This window comes from Delphinus delphis, chromosome 1 (genome assembly GCF_949987515.2).
Source record: "Delphinus delphis chromosome 1, mDelDel1.2, whole genome shotgun sequence".
Classification (NCBI taxonomy): domain Eukaryota; kingdom Metazoa; phylum Chordata; class Mammalia; order Artiodactyla; family Delphinidae; genus Delphinus; species Delphinus delphis.
Window position 1 is genome coordinate 62,052,129 of NC_082683.1, and position 14,942 is coordinate 62,067,070.

Consider the following 14,942-nt stretch of genomic DNA (forward strand, 5'->3'; position numbering starts at 1 on the left):
GAAGGTTTAGATGCAAACAGAAGCAACTGTCAGGAAGAAAATACATTCTTCATGGAAATTCAGAATATGTCAAAAACTAACAATAAATTTAGGGGAAAATCCATGTACAAAAGTAGAAAAGAGAGGACAGTACAAAGGCAAAGCAACTCAGATGAAGAAAAAAATGATTCCAAGAAATAGAAATAAGATGAATGATGTTATCATATGTTCAGATTAACTCTACTTTTTCAAGGTACCACAGAGCTGCCTTGAACTAAAAGTAGGTGAGCCTCAGAAGGTATTAGGTAACAAACAGAAACACAGGAAGCACAATATAACATGTAACAATTACTTTAACTAGATAGTCCTGGCTGTAAATTACATCTATAATATTAAAGCAAGGGTGGGAAAGAGAGAAAGAAAAGACACTGACATTGAGCACCAACTATGTGCTGAATACTGTGAATACATTCACATGCATTATTAGTAGGATTTAGAAAAGTATAGGAGTAGCTATAAGTATTTCTATTTTACAGACAAGAAAACTGAGTCTCATAAAACCCACATAACTTGCCTGTGACCACAGAGCTAATAGCTGGTGAAGTAAAAAGTCAAATATAAGTTTTCTACACAACACTGTTTAAAGACACATGTTGAACTAGAACATAAATTCAATAGACAAGACCTTATCTCTTATATCACTGTATCTCAAACTCATAGAAAGTGTCTAGCATATGACAGGCACTCAATAAACATGTTGGGCTTCCCTGGTGGCTCAGTGGTTAAGAATCTGCCTGCCAACACAGGGGACATGGGTTTGAGCCCTGGTCTGGGGAGATCCCACATGCTGCCGAGCAACTAAGCCCGTGCACCACAACTACTGAGCCCGTGTTCTAAAGCCCGTGAGCCACACCTACTGAGCCCACGTGCCACAACTACTGAACCCCGTTCTGCAACAAAAGCCACAGCAATAAGCCCGCGCACCACAATGAAGAGTAGTAGCCTCCACTCTAGAGAAAAGCCACAGCTAGAGAAAAGCCCGCGTGCAGCAACGAAGACCCAATGCAGCCAAAAATAAATAAAATAAAATAAATAAATAAATTTTAAAGTAAATAAATAAATACATGTTGAAAAATTGGTGAATGAATGCCTGAAAGAACATGTTTCTACAGAAAAAGAACTACACAATGAATGGGAAAAATACAAAACAAATTCCTGAAAGACGAAAGGAAAATAAAAAATCAATTCAAGTATCTCAGAATTTAGTAAACATATTCTATACAAATACAAAGTTCTTGAAGAATTTGCAACAATAGAAGTGAGTGACTATTATATAAGACAATGGCTGTTACAGTCTTTTGCAAAGTCAAAATAGATAACAATATACTGTAATGTGAAATTGATAAAATAAACAAAATAAAATGGATAGGTGTAGGCATTCAGAGAGGGAAGAGTTAGAATTGGGTTATAGAGGGTTGAAAATGTTCTTGAATGATATGAGACAAAAACAGGACTTTATATTGGGAAAGCTTTGCGTAACCAAAGAACAAGTCGTCATGAAGTATACTCTCCTCTTGGGTGCACACATAAAATCTACAGAAAGTGGATATGTAACACATTTAAGAAAATTCTTAAATTACACAGGATCAGATAAAAACAAGTTTTCGTTCAATTATGCTCTAAAACCTACATACTCCTACCAGCTATCAGAAAAAGGAAAACTGTCTAATTCTAATGTTTCATTTTATTGATTAACTGAAATTAAACATAAGACTCTTAACATATTACTGACATGTTTAATGAAATTGGAATAACAGCATCTTTTATAGGTCCCTGAATTTTTTTTTTTGATCTTCCCATCTATTTTGGGAAATAACAGTGCTCAACACTCTAGGCTGCCTACCCCTTTTCAAAGCGGGGGGGGGGGGGGGGGGGGTTCTAATTCAACTTGATTCAGCTGTTCAGTTACACCAGAATTAGCATTCAAAAGATTAATTTGGGGACTTGGAATACAATAGCAAGTAATGGCTTCTTTCCTTTCTGTTAAGGACTACAGTATACAAAAAACTCCAAGAAATATTATGGCTTTAAAAAAAAAAAATGAGCAAGGGCTTTGGAGACTCATAGGCCTAGAATCAACCCCTGGTTATGCCATTAACAAGCTGTATTAAGGCTCAGAAAGATATTCATCTTCATCTTCTATGAGTTTGTTTCTCCACTTACAAAGGAGAAAAACCGTAGGTTGTTTCAAGGTTTCGAGGAAGTAACCAATGTATAATGCCTAACTATAAAGGGCATTCAAAAGCTGTTCATTTTCTTTTCTCGTATTATCAGTAGCTTGTAATCATTAGGGATAAAATCATTTTGAGATGAGAGGGTTTCTTTTTTTTCTAGAATATTTATAGTTCTAAGAATTCACTATTTTCCAACTAGTAAATACTTATGACTATGTAATGTATTCTAAGTACTTACTCTCATTTAAAATAATTTCACATTTTTCATCAAATCCATGACATGTCTTCTTGGTTTTAATCATTATCAACTTAGTAACTAAAATGCAGCTTGTGCTTAATAATGTTTAATAGTGTAGTAAGCAATAAATTTATCAATTATTTTGATCTTTTCTTAGGGAGAGATGCAAGATAATAAAGTCATGGAGCTTGGAATAAAAGTACCTAGATTGGAATTCCAGCTCAGCCACTACCTATTCCACTTGGGGCAAGTTACATTACTTTTTCAAGTTTGAATTTACTTGGCTATAAAACTGGAAAAGCAATACCTCATTGCATATTGTTGTGAAAGTATGTCATATATAGTCAGTACTTAATATGTGTTAGTTGAATCTGAATCATGATGTTGATGGCTCCGTCATGATTATAAACTTAAATCATTCTGCTGTGCATTTGGCAAATGTTCAGTATTAGAGCAAGCATTCATATTTTCTGAGCTTCTACTGAATATATTGTCTGTAGATAAAAATAGCAATATAGACAGAAAGTTCTTGCCCATTACAGACTACTTCTGAACTGCACTGCCTTCAGCATAACATATAGATGCCTTAAGAAACCATAAGGGCATCTCTAACCCTGAATAATTATTTGCTACCTTATCCAGAATATATAGCCTTTTTTTTTTTTTTTTTTTAGCGGTACGTGGGCCTCTCACTGTTGTGGCCTCTCCCATTGTGGAGCACAGGCTCCGGATGCGCAGGCTCAACGGCTATGGCTCACGGGCCCAGCCGCTCCGCGGCATGTGGGATCTTCCGGGACCGGGGCACGAACCCATGTCCCCTGCATCAGCAGGCGGACTCTCAACCACTGAGCCACCAGGGAGGCCTTATATAGCCATTTTTTAAAATTTTAACCCTCTTATCGACAAGTCCAATGTTGTCACCAGTTATCACCTCTGCCATTCTAAACTCTGTCACAAATGTTAATCTAACTCCTCCACTGCCATCTCATTGTACTTTCTAATCCCTCTAATTTCTTCTCTTCTGTCTCTTTTCATTTTTTTCTTCTGTCTTTGATGTTTCAAGTGAACATCCAATTACAATGATCTCTTACTTCTGGTAAGTGAATCAAATTACCATCAGTTTGTTGAGAATAAAATTTGAGGTTTCACTGCTACTGAGTTCTCTGGGTCTGCACCCTATTAGATAAAAACCTCTTTTTGGTGTGTTTCTACTTCCAGATTTGGAGTCCTCTCACTTGCTTGTTGGGCTCAACAACAACAACAAATACAAGTATGCCCATTAAATAGAATCTTTAAAATATAAAATATAAAATGTCAAAATTTAGCTAAACTACTCTTATGCTATTCCTGCCTGGGCATCCACTTTGTGTGACCAAGTGGGCGCCAAGTGGGCCAAAGGGACCTTGAACTGACACTAGCCCCTCCGGCCAGTGCATGTCCTAGATAAGGTGAGAAGACTAACAAGCAAATGTAAGGTCCCAACATCACTTCCCCAGCAGCCCCTGTGAGCAACATTCTCCTCTGTCTACCACGTGTGCCTTCCCCTTGTGCATCCCTTAGATTCCTACTCTTTTTGGTTTGAATGGACCAGTCTGGCCTTAGCCAGGGAACCCAAAAGCACCCCATCCAGGAACCCTAATAAAGTCATGTGCCCCAGGTCCTGCCACTCTCTCTGCAGGCATCCTGCCTTGACCTCTCCATGCAACCCCTGGAGGTATGCCGTGTACTTCCTCCAAGCCCTGTGAGAAACAAACTTTTCTATTTCAATTTTCCCTGCAGTCTTCTGTTGAACCAAGGTTCAGCTCACCATTTGATATTACAAGGTTTTACTTAAGTGTTATTTTAACAACATCACAACAAAAATATATGTTCAATGAATATTATACAGTGGGTTCACAAATGATTGGTAAAATGATTTACATGGGGAGAAATATACCCATATCAGTAAGTAACGAATTTCAGACTGAGACTAGCAGAAGAAAAGCAGATAAAATTATTAGCTAATATAAATGTAGTGCTTACTAAATGGCAGATAATATGTTAGCATTTTACATGCATTATCTCACATAATCCATGTCATTCTGCCAGGGAGGTACGAAGTGAAGAAGGTAAGGCATTCATTCAAGGTCACATAGCCAGTAAGCAGAGCAGTAGGTATTCACACTCTCTTCACTCCCATCCTAGACACCTCAAAGCATGACAGGTTTCAGTGCAACTAAACAATTACAACAGAAGATAAACTCTGTGCATAAGCAAAAGTAACTCTTTATACCTATTATTTCATATAAGTGATGTGTGAGCAAGAAAAATGATCGACATATGCTCAAGAAGACAGGGGAGCAGTTACACAAAGACTTGTATATAATTTCTTTTTGTGAACATATTCCCCCAAATTCGCCCCTGATCCAACTACAGGCCAAGGTAAAATGCTACTATCTATCTTTTAAAATAAACACAAATGGACCAGTAACATGGAAGGAAGACATATACTTGAGTGTAAAATACTTTTTCAGAACTTCAGTGTGTACGATGTATATCACTTCCTCATGGGAAGGATGTAGGCTTAAGATTATTCCAATTATTTAATGAATCACATGAAATAAGATTTATTCCTTTTTATTATAATTATTCCATGTAGTACAATATGGGCTGAATTTTATGTATCCCAGTGATCCAAAGTTTTAGATTTTGATTAGAAGTCACTCATATATCGCAACATACTTTCTTCCCACCCTTTCTTCCTCTCTCCTTTCCTCCCTCTTTCCTTCAATTCCTTCATTCAACATTCAGAATTTTTTTAACAGCTTTTTTGTAGTATAATTGCTTTACAATGGTGTGTTAGTTTCTGCTTTATAACAAAATGAATCAGCTATACTTATACATATATCCCCTAGGGGCAGGACAGGAATAAAAACAGATTTTGAGCACTAACAATGTGCCAGGAATATGTTAAGTAGTAGAGATACCATTTTCTATTTAGCTGATCAAGTACCAAGACATTAATTTGAAACTAGGTTATTTACAAATCAGATATATCTAAGTATGATCTTCTATAAGAAATATTATATCTATAACATTAGGGAAACTTTATGATCCCTTCGATTTATTCATGTAATATTCTGATACAAGAGTATGTGATGTTATTGGAGAGAATATACAAACAATACTCTCTGCCTTCTGATTATAGCTCTTATGTTCATAATATCTCTTAAATCCTTTTAATATCTCTAAATTTACTTTAGTTGCATGAGAGTAAAGCGGTTTCCGAAGACAACAGAACACATTTTTTCCCATTGCCCTTTAAATCATCCAAAATCTTTCAATACTTTATGGCAGTAGTTATAGTTTTAAATCAGCCCTATCTTATAGCTTCAGCATGGGCACTGGACCTGTGTCCAAACAACTTAGTGAAATTCAGTGAAGAGCAATTTACTTCTGGACCAAAAAGTGTTATAAACATCTTCCTTAAATTGAACAAATACCAGCTATCTGGAAAGTATAATGTATTGGCTTCCGTTCAAAAGAGCAACACTTAATGCTGGCAACACTGCCGAATTCCTCCTTTCCTATATTCCCCTTTTCCTAAAGAAAGTGATTAAAAGACCAAATTCCATGCCAGTTCGGTGCTTAGGAGCATCAAAGGTCCTCTGTCAGGATTCAGAACTTGATATGGCTTAGAAACTACAATGCTAATAGATAACCTCCTCAACATTATAAATCAAAGCCACGTGACCACATTAAAATTCTATCAGCTAGTATCAATACCCTGTGGTTTATAAAGTAATGTTGACCTACCTCTGAGAGACAGAATGATACAAAAGTTATGCTCTGGCTTGGGGAGTGTAACTACTTTTCACAATTGAGAGTTATTCATTCAAAGCAAATAGCCAATTCTCTCTACCTCTGTATCTTTATTGATTTTATTTAATTGAAGCCTTAGAAGAAAGGAAGAGGAGGCTCCATGAGTTGAGGTAGAAACAGAAAAAATGTCAGAAGGTTACAACAGATATTTTGCAATTTCGAACTGTTCCTGTTATCTGTTGATTATAATTGCAAAGAGCAAAAACCTACCTATATAATTTAAAATCTTAGATCTTCTTAAAACTATAAGTACATCTCAATAATCTTACAACTGTATCATTGCATTCCAAACATTTTCTGCTGAAACCCACAGTAAAATATATATATACATATATATATATATATATATATATCTAAAATCTTGACACAGTACACAAACACACAAAATAAAAGTTTAATTAAATGATACTTATCTTTATTATGTAAAATGCTTTCTACCCTATTTTAGTATTTTTTTTTTTAAATAGTTTTAGTATACAGTATATTTTCTTCAAGACCCACTAGTAGATTGTGTCCTGAATTTAAAGACACTGAATGATTCCAATGTGTATGTCTCAACCCACTAGGACTTCTGCAGGAATTATTTAAGGCAGAGACCACTGATAAATGGATTCGATAAAAAATACTTAATCACTATAAACACACAGATCTATCATAGTATTAAAGATATTACAATATTATTAAATTTGAAACAATTAATAAACCAAGGAACAAATACATTTAATCCTTCGCTTATCCTTCCAAAAAATTCATTAATTTAAAATATAGTGGATGTTGGCCTGGTATATGCAAGGTTCAACGTTAAAGCCCTAGAAATAGATGAACAACAGTCACAGAGCTTACAAACCCTTGTGTTTTTTTTTTGTTTGTTTGTTTTGTTTTTTTTTTGCGGTACGCGGGCCTCTCACTGTCGTGGCCTCTCCCGTTGTGCAGCACAGGCTCCAGACACGCAGGCTCAGTGGCCATGGCTCACAGGCCCAGCCGCTCCACGGCATGTGGGATCTTCCCGGACCGGGGCACGAACCCGTGTCCCCTGCATCGGCAGGCGGACTCTCAACCACTGCGCCACCAGGGAAGCCCAACCCTTGTGTTTTGACAACCAAAATTAATACAGTAAAAAACAGAAAGTACTTTAACAAAATGTCAAAAAACTTCTTACTAATATTAAATTTCTCCAACATCTTGTAAATCGTCATATTTTTAGATACAGTGGACTAATCAAAATCCAATTTGATAATGATTATGCCCGTGTAGAAAAATCCTAGATTTTACTCTCTAGTAGTTTGGGAAGTTTGTTTCCATTGGTGAACTTGAAACACATAAAATACCTGACAAAATAGCATGTGGCCCAATTTAAAGTTTCCTGTACAAAAGCCAAAAGGCAGGTAATATGATGTTCCAAGGAAAAACGGAGCAATACATTTTATTTTCTCTTATACACAGAAAATGTCCATGACAATCTATAATGGATCAGCAAAACTTTGAGAAGAATGAGTTAAGCATGACTTCCTTCCCAACTCAGGAATCCTCTCTTGAGCATTCTTTAGAGATGGTCATTGCATTAATTATGGTTTTAAATTACCATCTTTCCTGCAAAAATGTGGGGAAAGTCACCAAAAGTAGGACTTTATGGTGACTGCTTGTTTATATTGGAGCCAGACACCTACAAAATATCTTTTAGAAAGAATTTTGAAGAATGTAAGGGGAAGCTCACCACATCATCTAATAGTTAAGCGGGAGAGTAAAAACAAACAATTCCGACTAATAAAGCTTCCCTTAGCTCTTCCATGTTAGTGATGTGATGTCTATAATGTCTTAGTGTATGACATTTTGAATAGGATATGGTAGAAAAGTGATCTGATTTCTAACAAAAAGTTTCAAATGACTTGAGAGACTAATTTCTACAGCGGTTATGTGTACTGTTATGATCACATACTTCATAAGAAACTGGAAACTTTGATTTGCTCTTCAGGTATTAAGCTACATAAAAGAAAGGCCTTTAATTCCTATTGATTTCAATAGTCAACACTGTAGGAATTAGTTCAGCATTTTGACCACATATCCACAAACAGAGTTTAGCCCTGGTTCTCTTTTGCTCAGTGGGGGAAAAAAACAAAAACAAAAACAAAAACAGTATTATTGATTCTTGCCAATTTATATTCTTCAACTACTTTATTTTCCTATGCATAGCATCTTTACATTTTTTCTTCTGAAATTAATTATTCAATCATATATTTAACTAAATATTTATATAATTGGTTTATTGTGCTCACCATAATCTGGGTGTGGACAATACCCCAAATATCCATTTTTCTTCTTCGTAATATGCCCCAGTGTTGTTATAGTTCTATGCCTACCTCCTTAAACAACTATTATATCCAGTTCTAGGAAGCAACATTTATGTTACCATGAGCAAAACAGTAATTCAACCCAATATATTTAAAATCACTGAAACTATTACTTTTCACCATGTATCAATCAGGGTTCTACCAGCAAAATGTAAACCATTCTGAATATTTAAAACAGAGGGAATTTAATGCAGGGAATTGATTGCAAAGAGGATGGAAAAGTTGAGAAGAAGAACACATGATGATAAGACAGCCCAACAGTTAGAACAGCAGGAAGCCATTGCTACTTTTAGGATGGAAGAACAAATGGGTGAGGCAGTATACAGAAGCCCAAGAGCCGTTTATCTAGTGGGAGATGGAGACACTGCTGAACACTGCCCAAAGCAATGAAGGAAGGGAGAAACACCTTGGCCTCTCACTCATCATATCCTCCCTTCTCCTAAAACTACCTTCCATTGGACAACCACAGCCTGAAGACAGCTGACGTGGACAACTGGGAAGTGCAGCCTGGGGATTAGTTTCATCATCTATCTCCAATAGCACAGCATAGGAGAAGGATGAAGGTTGGATCTGGTTAATCAGGCCTAGAACTGTCACATACAGGATGTGAACATTTCTCCAAACATTCCAAAAGTCAGGTATTTCAGAATTAACTTATCTCATGGAGCTATTTAATTGTAAATCCAATCTATTTAAAATAAGTAGTTCATTAACATATGCTTGTGCTCAAAGACATACAACCACATGGGCTTATCAGATCTTCTAAACTAAAAAAAATTGGACAAAAATAAATTTATCTAGAAAATTTAAAAATACTATGTTGTTCTTTAATATAATGAATGATTATGTATTAATGTATCAAGTAATGTGTCATGCTAATAGAACAGCTCTGCAAATCACTACAGGTAACACTGTAGCATTTTATTCCATATTTTGGAGTGCATTTTTCCAAAATGACTCAGCATGACTATCTATTACCACTTCTCCTTTAAAGAAGGAAAAAAACCTCAGAATTTTAAAAATATTTGTTCAATGACACTATTTAATAAGGATGTAGGTTTCTAAATAGTGCCTTAATGTTCTAAACTGAAAATGCCTATATAGTTGAACAGTACATATGGAATATGTGATGCATCAATGTGTAGGGATGACTTAACAGATGAGTTTGAAGAGCCTCACTGAAGAGACTCTTCAATGATATTCCCAAAGTACAGTATAATCGACTCTATTGTTATTGGTAATTCTGCATTCTCATACATAAATCATTTACTTTCTTGTATCCAATAGCATACATTTTAAACCAAAACTAATTAACGTAATCAAAAGGCAAATGTATTGGACAAATAGGCTGAGAAGTAATAAATGCTTGTCATATCCATTTATAAATCTACTTGTAAAAGTTTTGTGACTTCCAATGGAAATATCTTCTGCATAAATGTGCTCTATGCTGTATGCTTGAAGCAAAAGTCTTCTGCCTTATTACAATATCATTATTAGGATCTCATATAACTTCCATTCAAATCTATTGCATTAAAATGACAAAGTTGTGTTCAACTTTGCTAAAGAAGATATCACATTTAAGAAAAGAACCTTCCTTCCTACCTTCGATTAAAGCATGACAAACAGAGAATAGGATATTTTGAATTCATATCAGGATGGCAGCTTAAAATGTACAAAATTCATAGATGAGTTGAAGTAGAAACAGATGAAAGAACTAGCTTAAAAATGACATGTCTTTTTAAAAACTGGGATGATATAAATGAGGCTATTCCTTGCATTATCTCCAAAGAATATTAAACATTTTTGGACATGTTAACATAACTGTATTTGTTAATAAGGTAAGAATAAAGTGACTGATTCACATTAAAGTAGCTTCAAAACTATAAAAAAAAAAAAGTCATCTGAAATTAATGTATTGAGCCAGAGCAGAATTATGTTCCCCTTGATTTTCTAGGTCTAGAAACACTGGGTCCTGAAGCATGACCAATGTGGTTCTAGCATCTCCTGTTCTTTGCTATGTCACCTCATGAAGCATTAACTCAGATCTTCCATGTACTTTAAAATGCAATTTGAAGACTAGAGAAGAAGTTAATTTCTCTATACACAAATTAACAAGTTCTGTTAAGCATAAAATAGCAATAAGTATTAAATGTGGTAGCAATCTAATATCTAGTATCTCATAAGTTAATGAAAATATTAATTTGTATTGGTAGCAAATTACAATGTACTCTAGACATCCATGCATTCATTTAAAGTTTAGGTAAGGGAAGTACCAAAGTTATTGTATTGAATAGATGCATCATTAAATACTTTATCAAGAATGTCCAAATACCTCATGTGAATCCTTCAGAGATTTATCAGTGAATATCATTATTAGAAATAATGGACATTTTGACATTTAATATATTGTTTCACTAACCTTAAGAGGCAAAGTTAAACTGATAAGAATGTTGAAATAACTAAATGGAACTTCAGTATAAGTCCTCTATTTAAGCCAAATAGAGAAGATGATTTACAAAATGATAGATACAGTTTGTGGATCACAGAATGAATTCCCTTTTGTATGATAACACCACTTAAGGGAAGTTTTGCTTTTCTTGATTCTTTTCTCTAAAACAGACATTCTGGCATTTAGGATATAAAAACGTATGATTTGACCTTTAAACTTCTGTTTCATTAACGTAACCACAAGCAACAGAGTCACTGACTGACACGTTTGCACTTTCAGGCCTTTAGCACTTAGTTATTTGATAACTTTTATGCCACTATTTGCTTTTTATTAGAGATACTTTGAGGAATGCGTTACATTAAAAATAGAGTATACTGTGTAAAGCTTAATAAATGAACTCATGTAATTCAGTAAAGTGTTCTCTTGAGTACTAGATTTCTGTACTTTGACGTGAGGGTGTGTATGTATTTGGGAAGATTTTGTTTTGTTTGTTTTGTTTTCTAATGAATTAGATAATTAGATCAAATACAATTCCAAGTATCCAAAGTGAAAACATAAACTATAACTCTGTTTCATTACTTTTGATGAAAAGTATGTCACCTGACTTACACTCAATTAGTCCTTAAGCTCTTCTGTACTGGTCTATGAAGAGAGCAAATACCAGTTGCAGATGAGTCAAGAAAAATAACTGACACAATTTAACATCTGTTTTAAGAGAAAGAGGATTTCTTATAAATATACACGTTAAGAGTGTTTAAAACCTGTGGGCAAAGTAAAAAAGATAAAAAATAGGATACTCCCTAGAGAATTCTAGAATTACTGTAAGCAAATTATTCTGAGTAAAAAATAATGCAGATTGGATTTGCTTCATATGACAAAAAAAAAAGATTCTGTTTACTTTAAAAAACATTGTAATTGGTTAGAAACATTATTCAGAAGAGACAGAGGTTGTATTCTCTTTTAAAAGTTTAAAAGTCAGAAGTTCCCTAAACTAAGATATGACAAAACTCAGGATATAGCATATAAATGGATGAGGTACAGTGCACACAAGTAAATGAGGACGGCACCAAAACAACAAACCAGGAAGGATATTGGTGTCACTAGTTAGAGAAGCTTCACTATTGGAAGCAATGACTGAACTAAACATAGGTCTCCTAGAGGCAGAACATGGGTTCAGTTATTTTAATAGAAACAAAACACCTAAGATATACCATTAAAAAACAAGCAGTCTATCAAATCCTTTAGATTGAAAGTGTTAATGCTCATTACAAATAGGCAATATACTGCTACAAACATATAGATCACAGTTCCAATGATAAGTGTTTGCAACCTCTAAAGATAGCACTTCATCCTTACTGTTGTTTAAACTTCCAAAACAAACTTAATATAAAGAACATAAACAAGGATTTAATTTATATTCCGTGTGTGACCAAAAGTTCATCTCTTTTACCAACAATGAAAGGTATTTTACTAAGTTATAACAAATCATTTGTTACTTTTGTATACATCCAGTGGCATTTTGCATTTACAGTAGAGATAGCATATATTATAAAAGCACGTTATTAATGTATATTAGAAACTACAATAGTATTCCAGATGAATTTGGACTCATAAGCATGTTTTAGAAGGTGTAAATCATTTACCACACCCAGATCCCAGATCATTAAATTTAAAATATATTGCATGACTCAAATAAAACATAGCCCACTCTGTTTCACCTTAGACATGCCACATATACTGACTTTGTGCAATCTGCTCTTACAAGCCAACTACCACCCAGTGGAGAGAAAGAAGATCTTTCAGGGAGATTTGAGATATATGTCAGGTGGAAGTGTCATGGGGTGAAGGGAGGGCAATGGGAAATGAAGGAATAAGGGCATTTAGCCTTGTTTAGATCTAAGCACCGCTGATTATCAATTTATATTTTCACAGGAGAAAAAATGTTTCTAGAAGCTTATCTGCAGTGTTGTTTAAAGATAAAATTAGTCTATGGATGTTCATTAATAACAAAACATTTCGATGCTCAAGCTTGGGGAAAAGAAGGGAAGAAGGGAGAGTGAGCAAAAGCAAAACTTAAAATGGGAAAAGGGAGGAAAAGGGAAAGATGAGGGGATAGAGAGAGGAAAGAGAGAGACTGTGTGTACACATGTGTGAGTGACAATGTGTGCAACAGTGAAGTAGCGTGTGCCTTTTAGACAGTAGAAGAGAATCTGAATGTGAAAGTGGTTGTTAGGGAGAGTATGGAAGTGCCAGCATGTGTGAGAATGTGAAACAGAGTATGTGAGGGAGTGTGGTTAAGAAAGAGATTTGTGAGGGTGAGAAAATGGTACTGGAAGGGGTTAGAGGGAACATACGTGTGTCTGACAGGGATGGGAACCGAGATGGGGAAAGAGATGGGAAATGTGAGTCAAAAAGAGAAAGAGAGAGAGACAGAGGGAGACAGAGAGAGAGAGAGAGAGAGAGAGAGAGGGAGAGAGAGATCACAGAACAGGGATATTAATGAAGAAGAAAAATGGGGAATGGAGAAAGGTAAAGAGTGGAGAAAAGTGGGTTAAATAAGAGGTGAGAAATTAGAGTGATTGAGAGAAATTAGAGATAAAAAAGAAAATATGAGGAGAAAAAAGGGAGGAAAAATAGAAAAGGAATGAAAAGAGGCAAAGGAAGAAGGGGGGAGATGGAAAAGAGAAAAGAAAACGAAGGGAGAAAAAGAAAAGGGAGAAAGCGGTAAGAGGAAAGAAAGAAAACTGAAAAGGGAGAAATTGAGCCTAAGTGTCCAAGTGAGAGGGAAAATACATGGGAGCAGGGAGCCAGCCATCAGTTTGAAAAAGTCGCTTAGGCTGCAGTAAAATAGAAACAACCTGATAAACTTGTCAGACTCTCCAAGAGTACCCCATGACAATAAAACAGAGACCTTGTGAATTTAGTTTCCAAGTGGCACCTGCTCCTCTTAAACCTCACACTTCACTCATCCCCGGGCTACCTGTCGTTCCGGCAAAGTGCTTTAGCATCACCAGTCCGGCTTGCTACCTGCCCCGGGGTTAAGGGGCCATGGCTCCACGCAGAATCAGCAACTGAATTTCCTGAAATGTAGTCTTTTGATAGTGATCACCACCAGCATCATTACTTGGTTTAAAAAGAAGGCAAGAAAGGTGGAAAGAGAGACAGAAAGACAGACTGAGACAAGTACGAAAAAGCACGACGTTCTTCCTACCTAAGCACCGCCGTGTCCCCTTTTCTGACCATCATGTTGTCCACAGCAGCCCAGGGGAAGTCCACACTCTGTCCAGCCGGGAGGCAGGAGGGTAGCAGGCAGCACAGGCTGAGGAGCACCGCCGCCAGCCACTGGTTCGAGCAACAAGCACCCTGCACCAACAGCATCATGTCCATCCCTGCTAGGGCTGCTCACTCTCCAGCAGCTTTCAGCTCGCACTCCCCCACCCCCTGGTGCTGGCTAGTCTTCCCGGGAACCAGGCAGCGCGCCACAGGATTTTTTTTTTCTTTCTATTTTTTTTTTTTTAATTTGGTGGATGGGTGGGTTTCTTTTCTTTCTTCCCCCCCACCCCCCTCTAGTTGTTGGGTGTTGTTTCTCTCTTTTTTGCCTCCCCTCCTCCTCGTCTTTGCTTTCCCTCCCTCCCTCCCCTCCCACCCCCTAGCACCACACTACACCTCCTCTCGGTTGCTTTTGGCCGAGTCCGGAGAGTGGCTAATTCTCGGGCGGCTCGCGCACTATCTAGCGAGAAGGCGAGCGCGCCGGCGAGTGAGGGAGGAGGAGCGGCGGCGGCGGAGGCTGGGCGAGCGGCGGCGGCAGCGGCGGCGGCTGTAATCGCGGCTGC

General features: G+C 36.5%; 1 protein-coding gene across 1 annotated transcript in view; it reads right to left on the minus strand.

Annotated features, from left to right (window-relative positions):
• The window catches only part of NEGR1 (neuronal growth regulator 1), a 909,858-nt gene extending 895,168 nt beyond the window's left edge, over positions 1-14,690 (minus strand). The window contains exon 1 of the mRNA XM_060005942.1: positions 14,321-14,690. Coding sequence (XP_059861925.1) covers positions 14,321-14,496 — 176 coding nt within the window. The 5' untranslated portion in view covers positions 14,497-14,690. The remainder of the gene's footprint in view (positions 1-14,320) is intronic.
• Between the last annotated feature and the right edge of the window lie 252 nt (positions 14,691-14,942).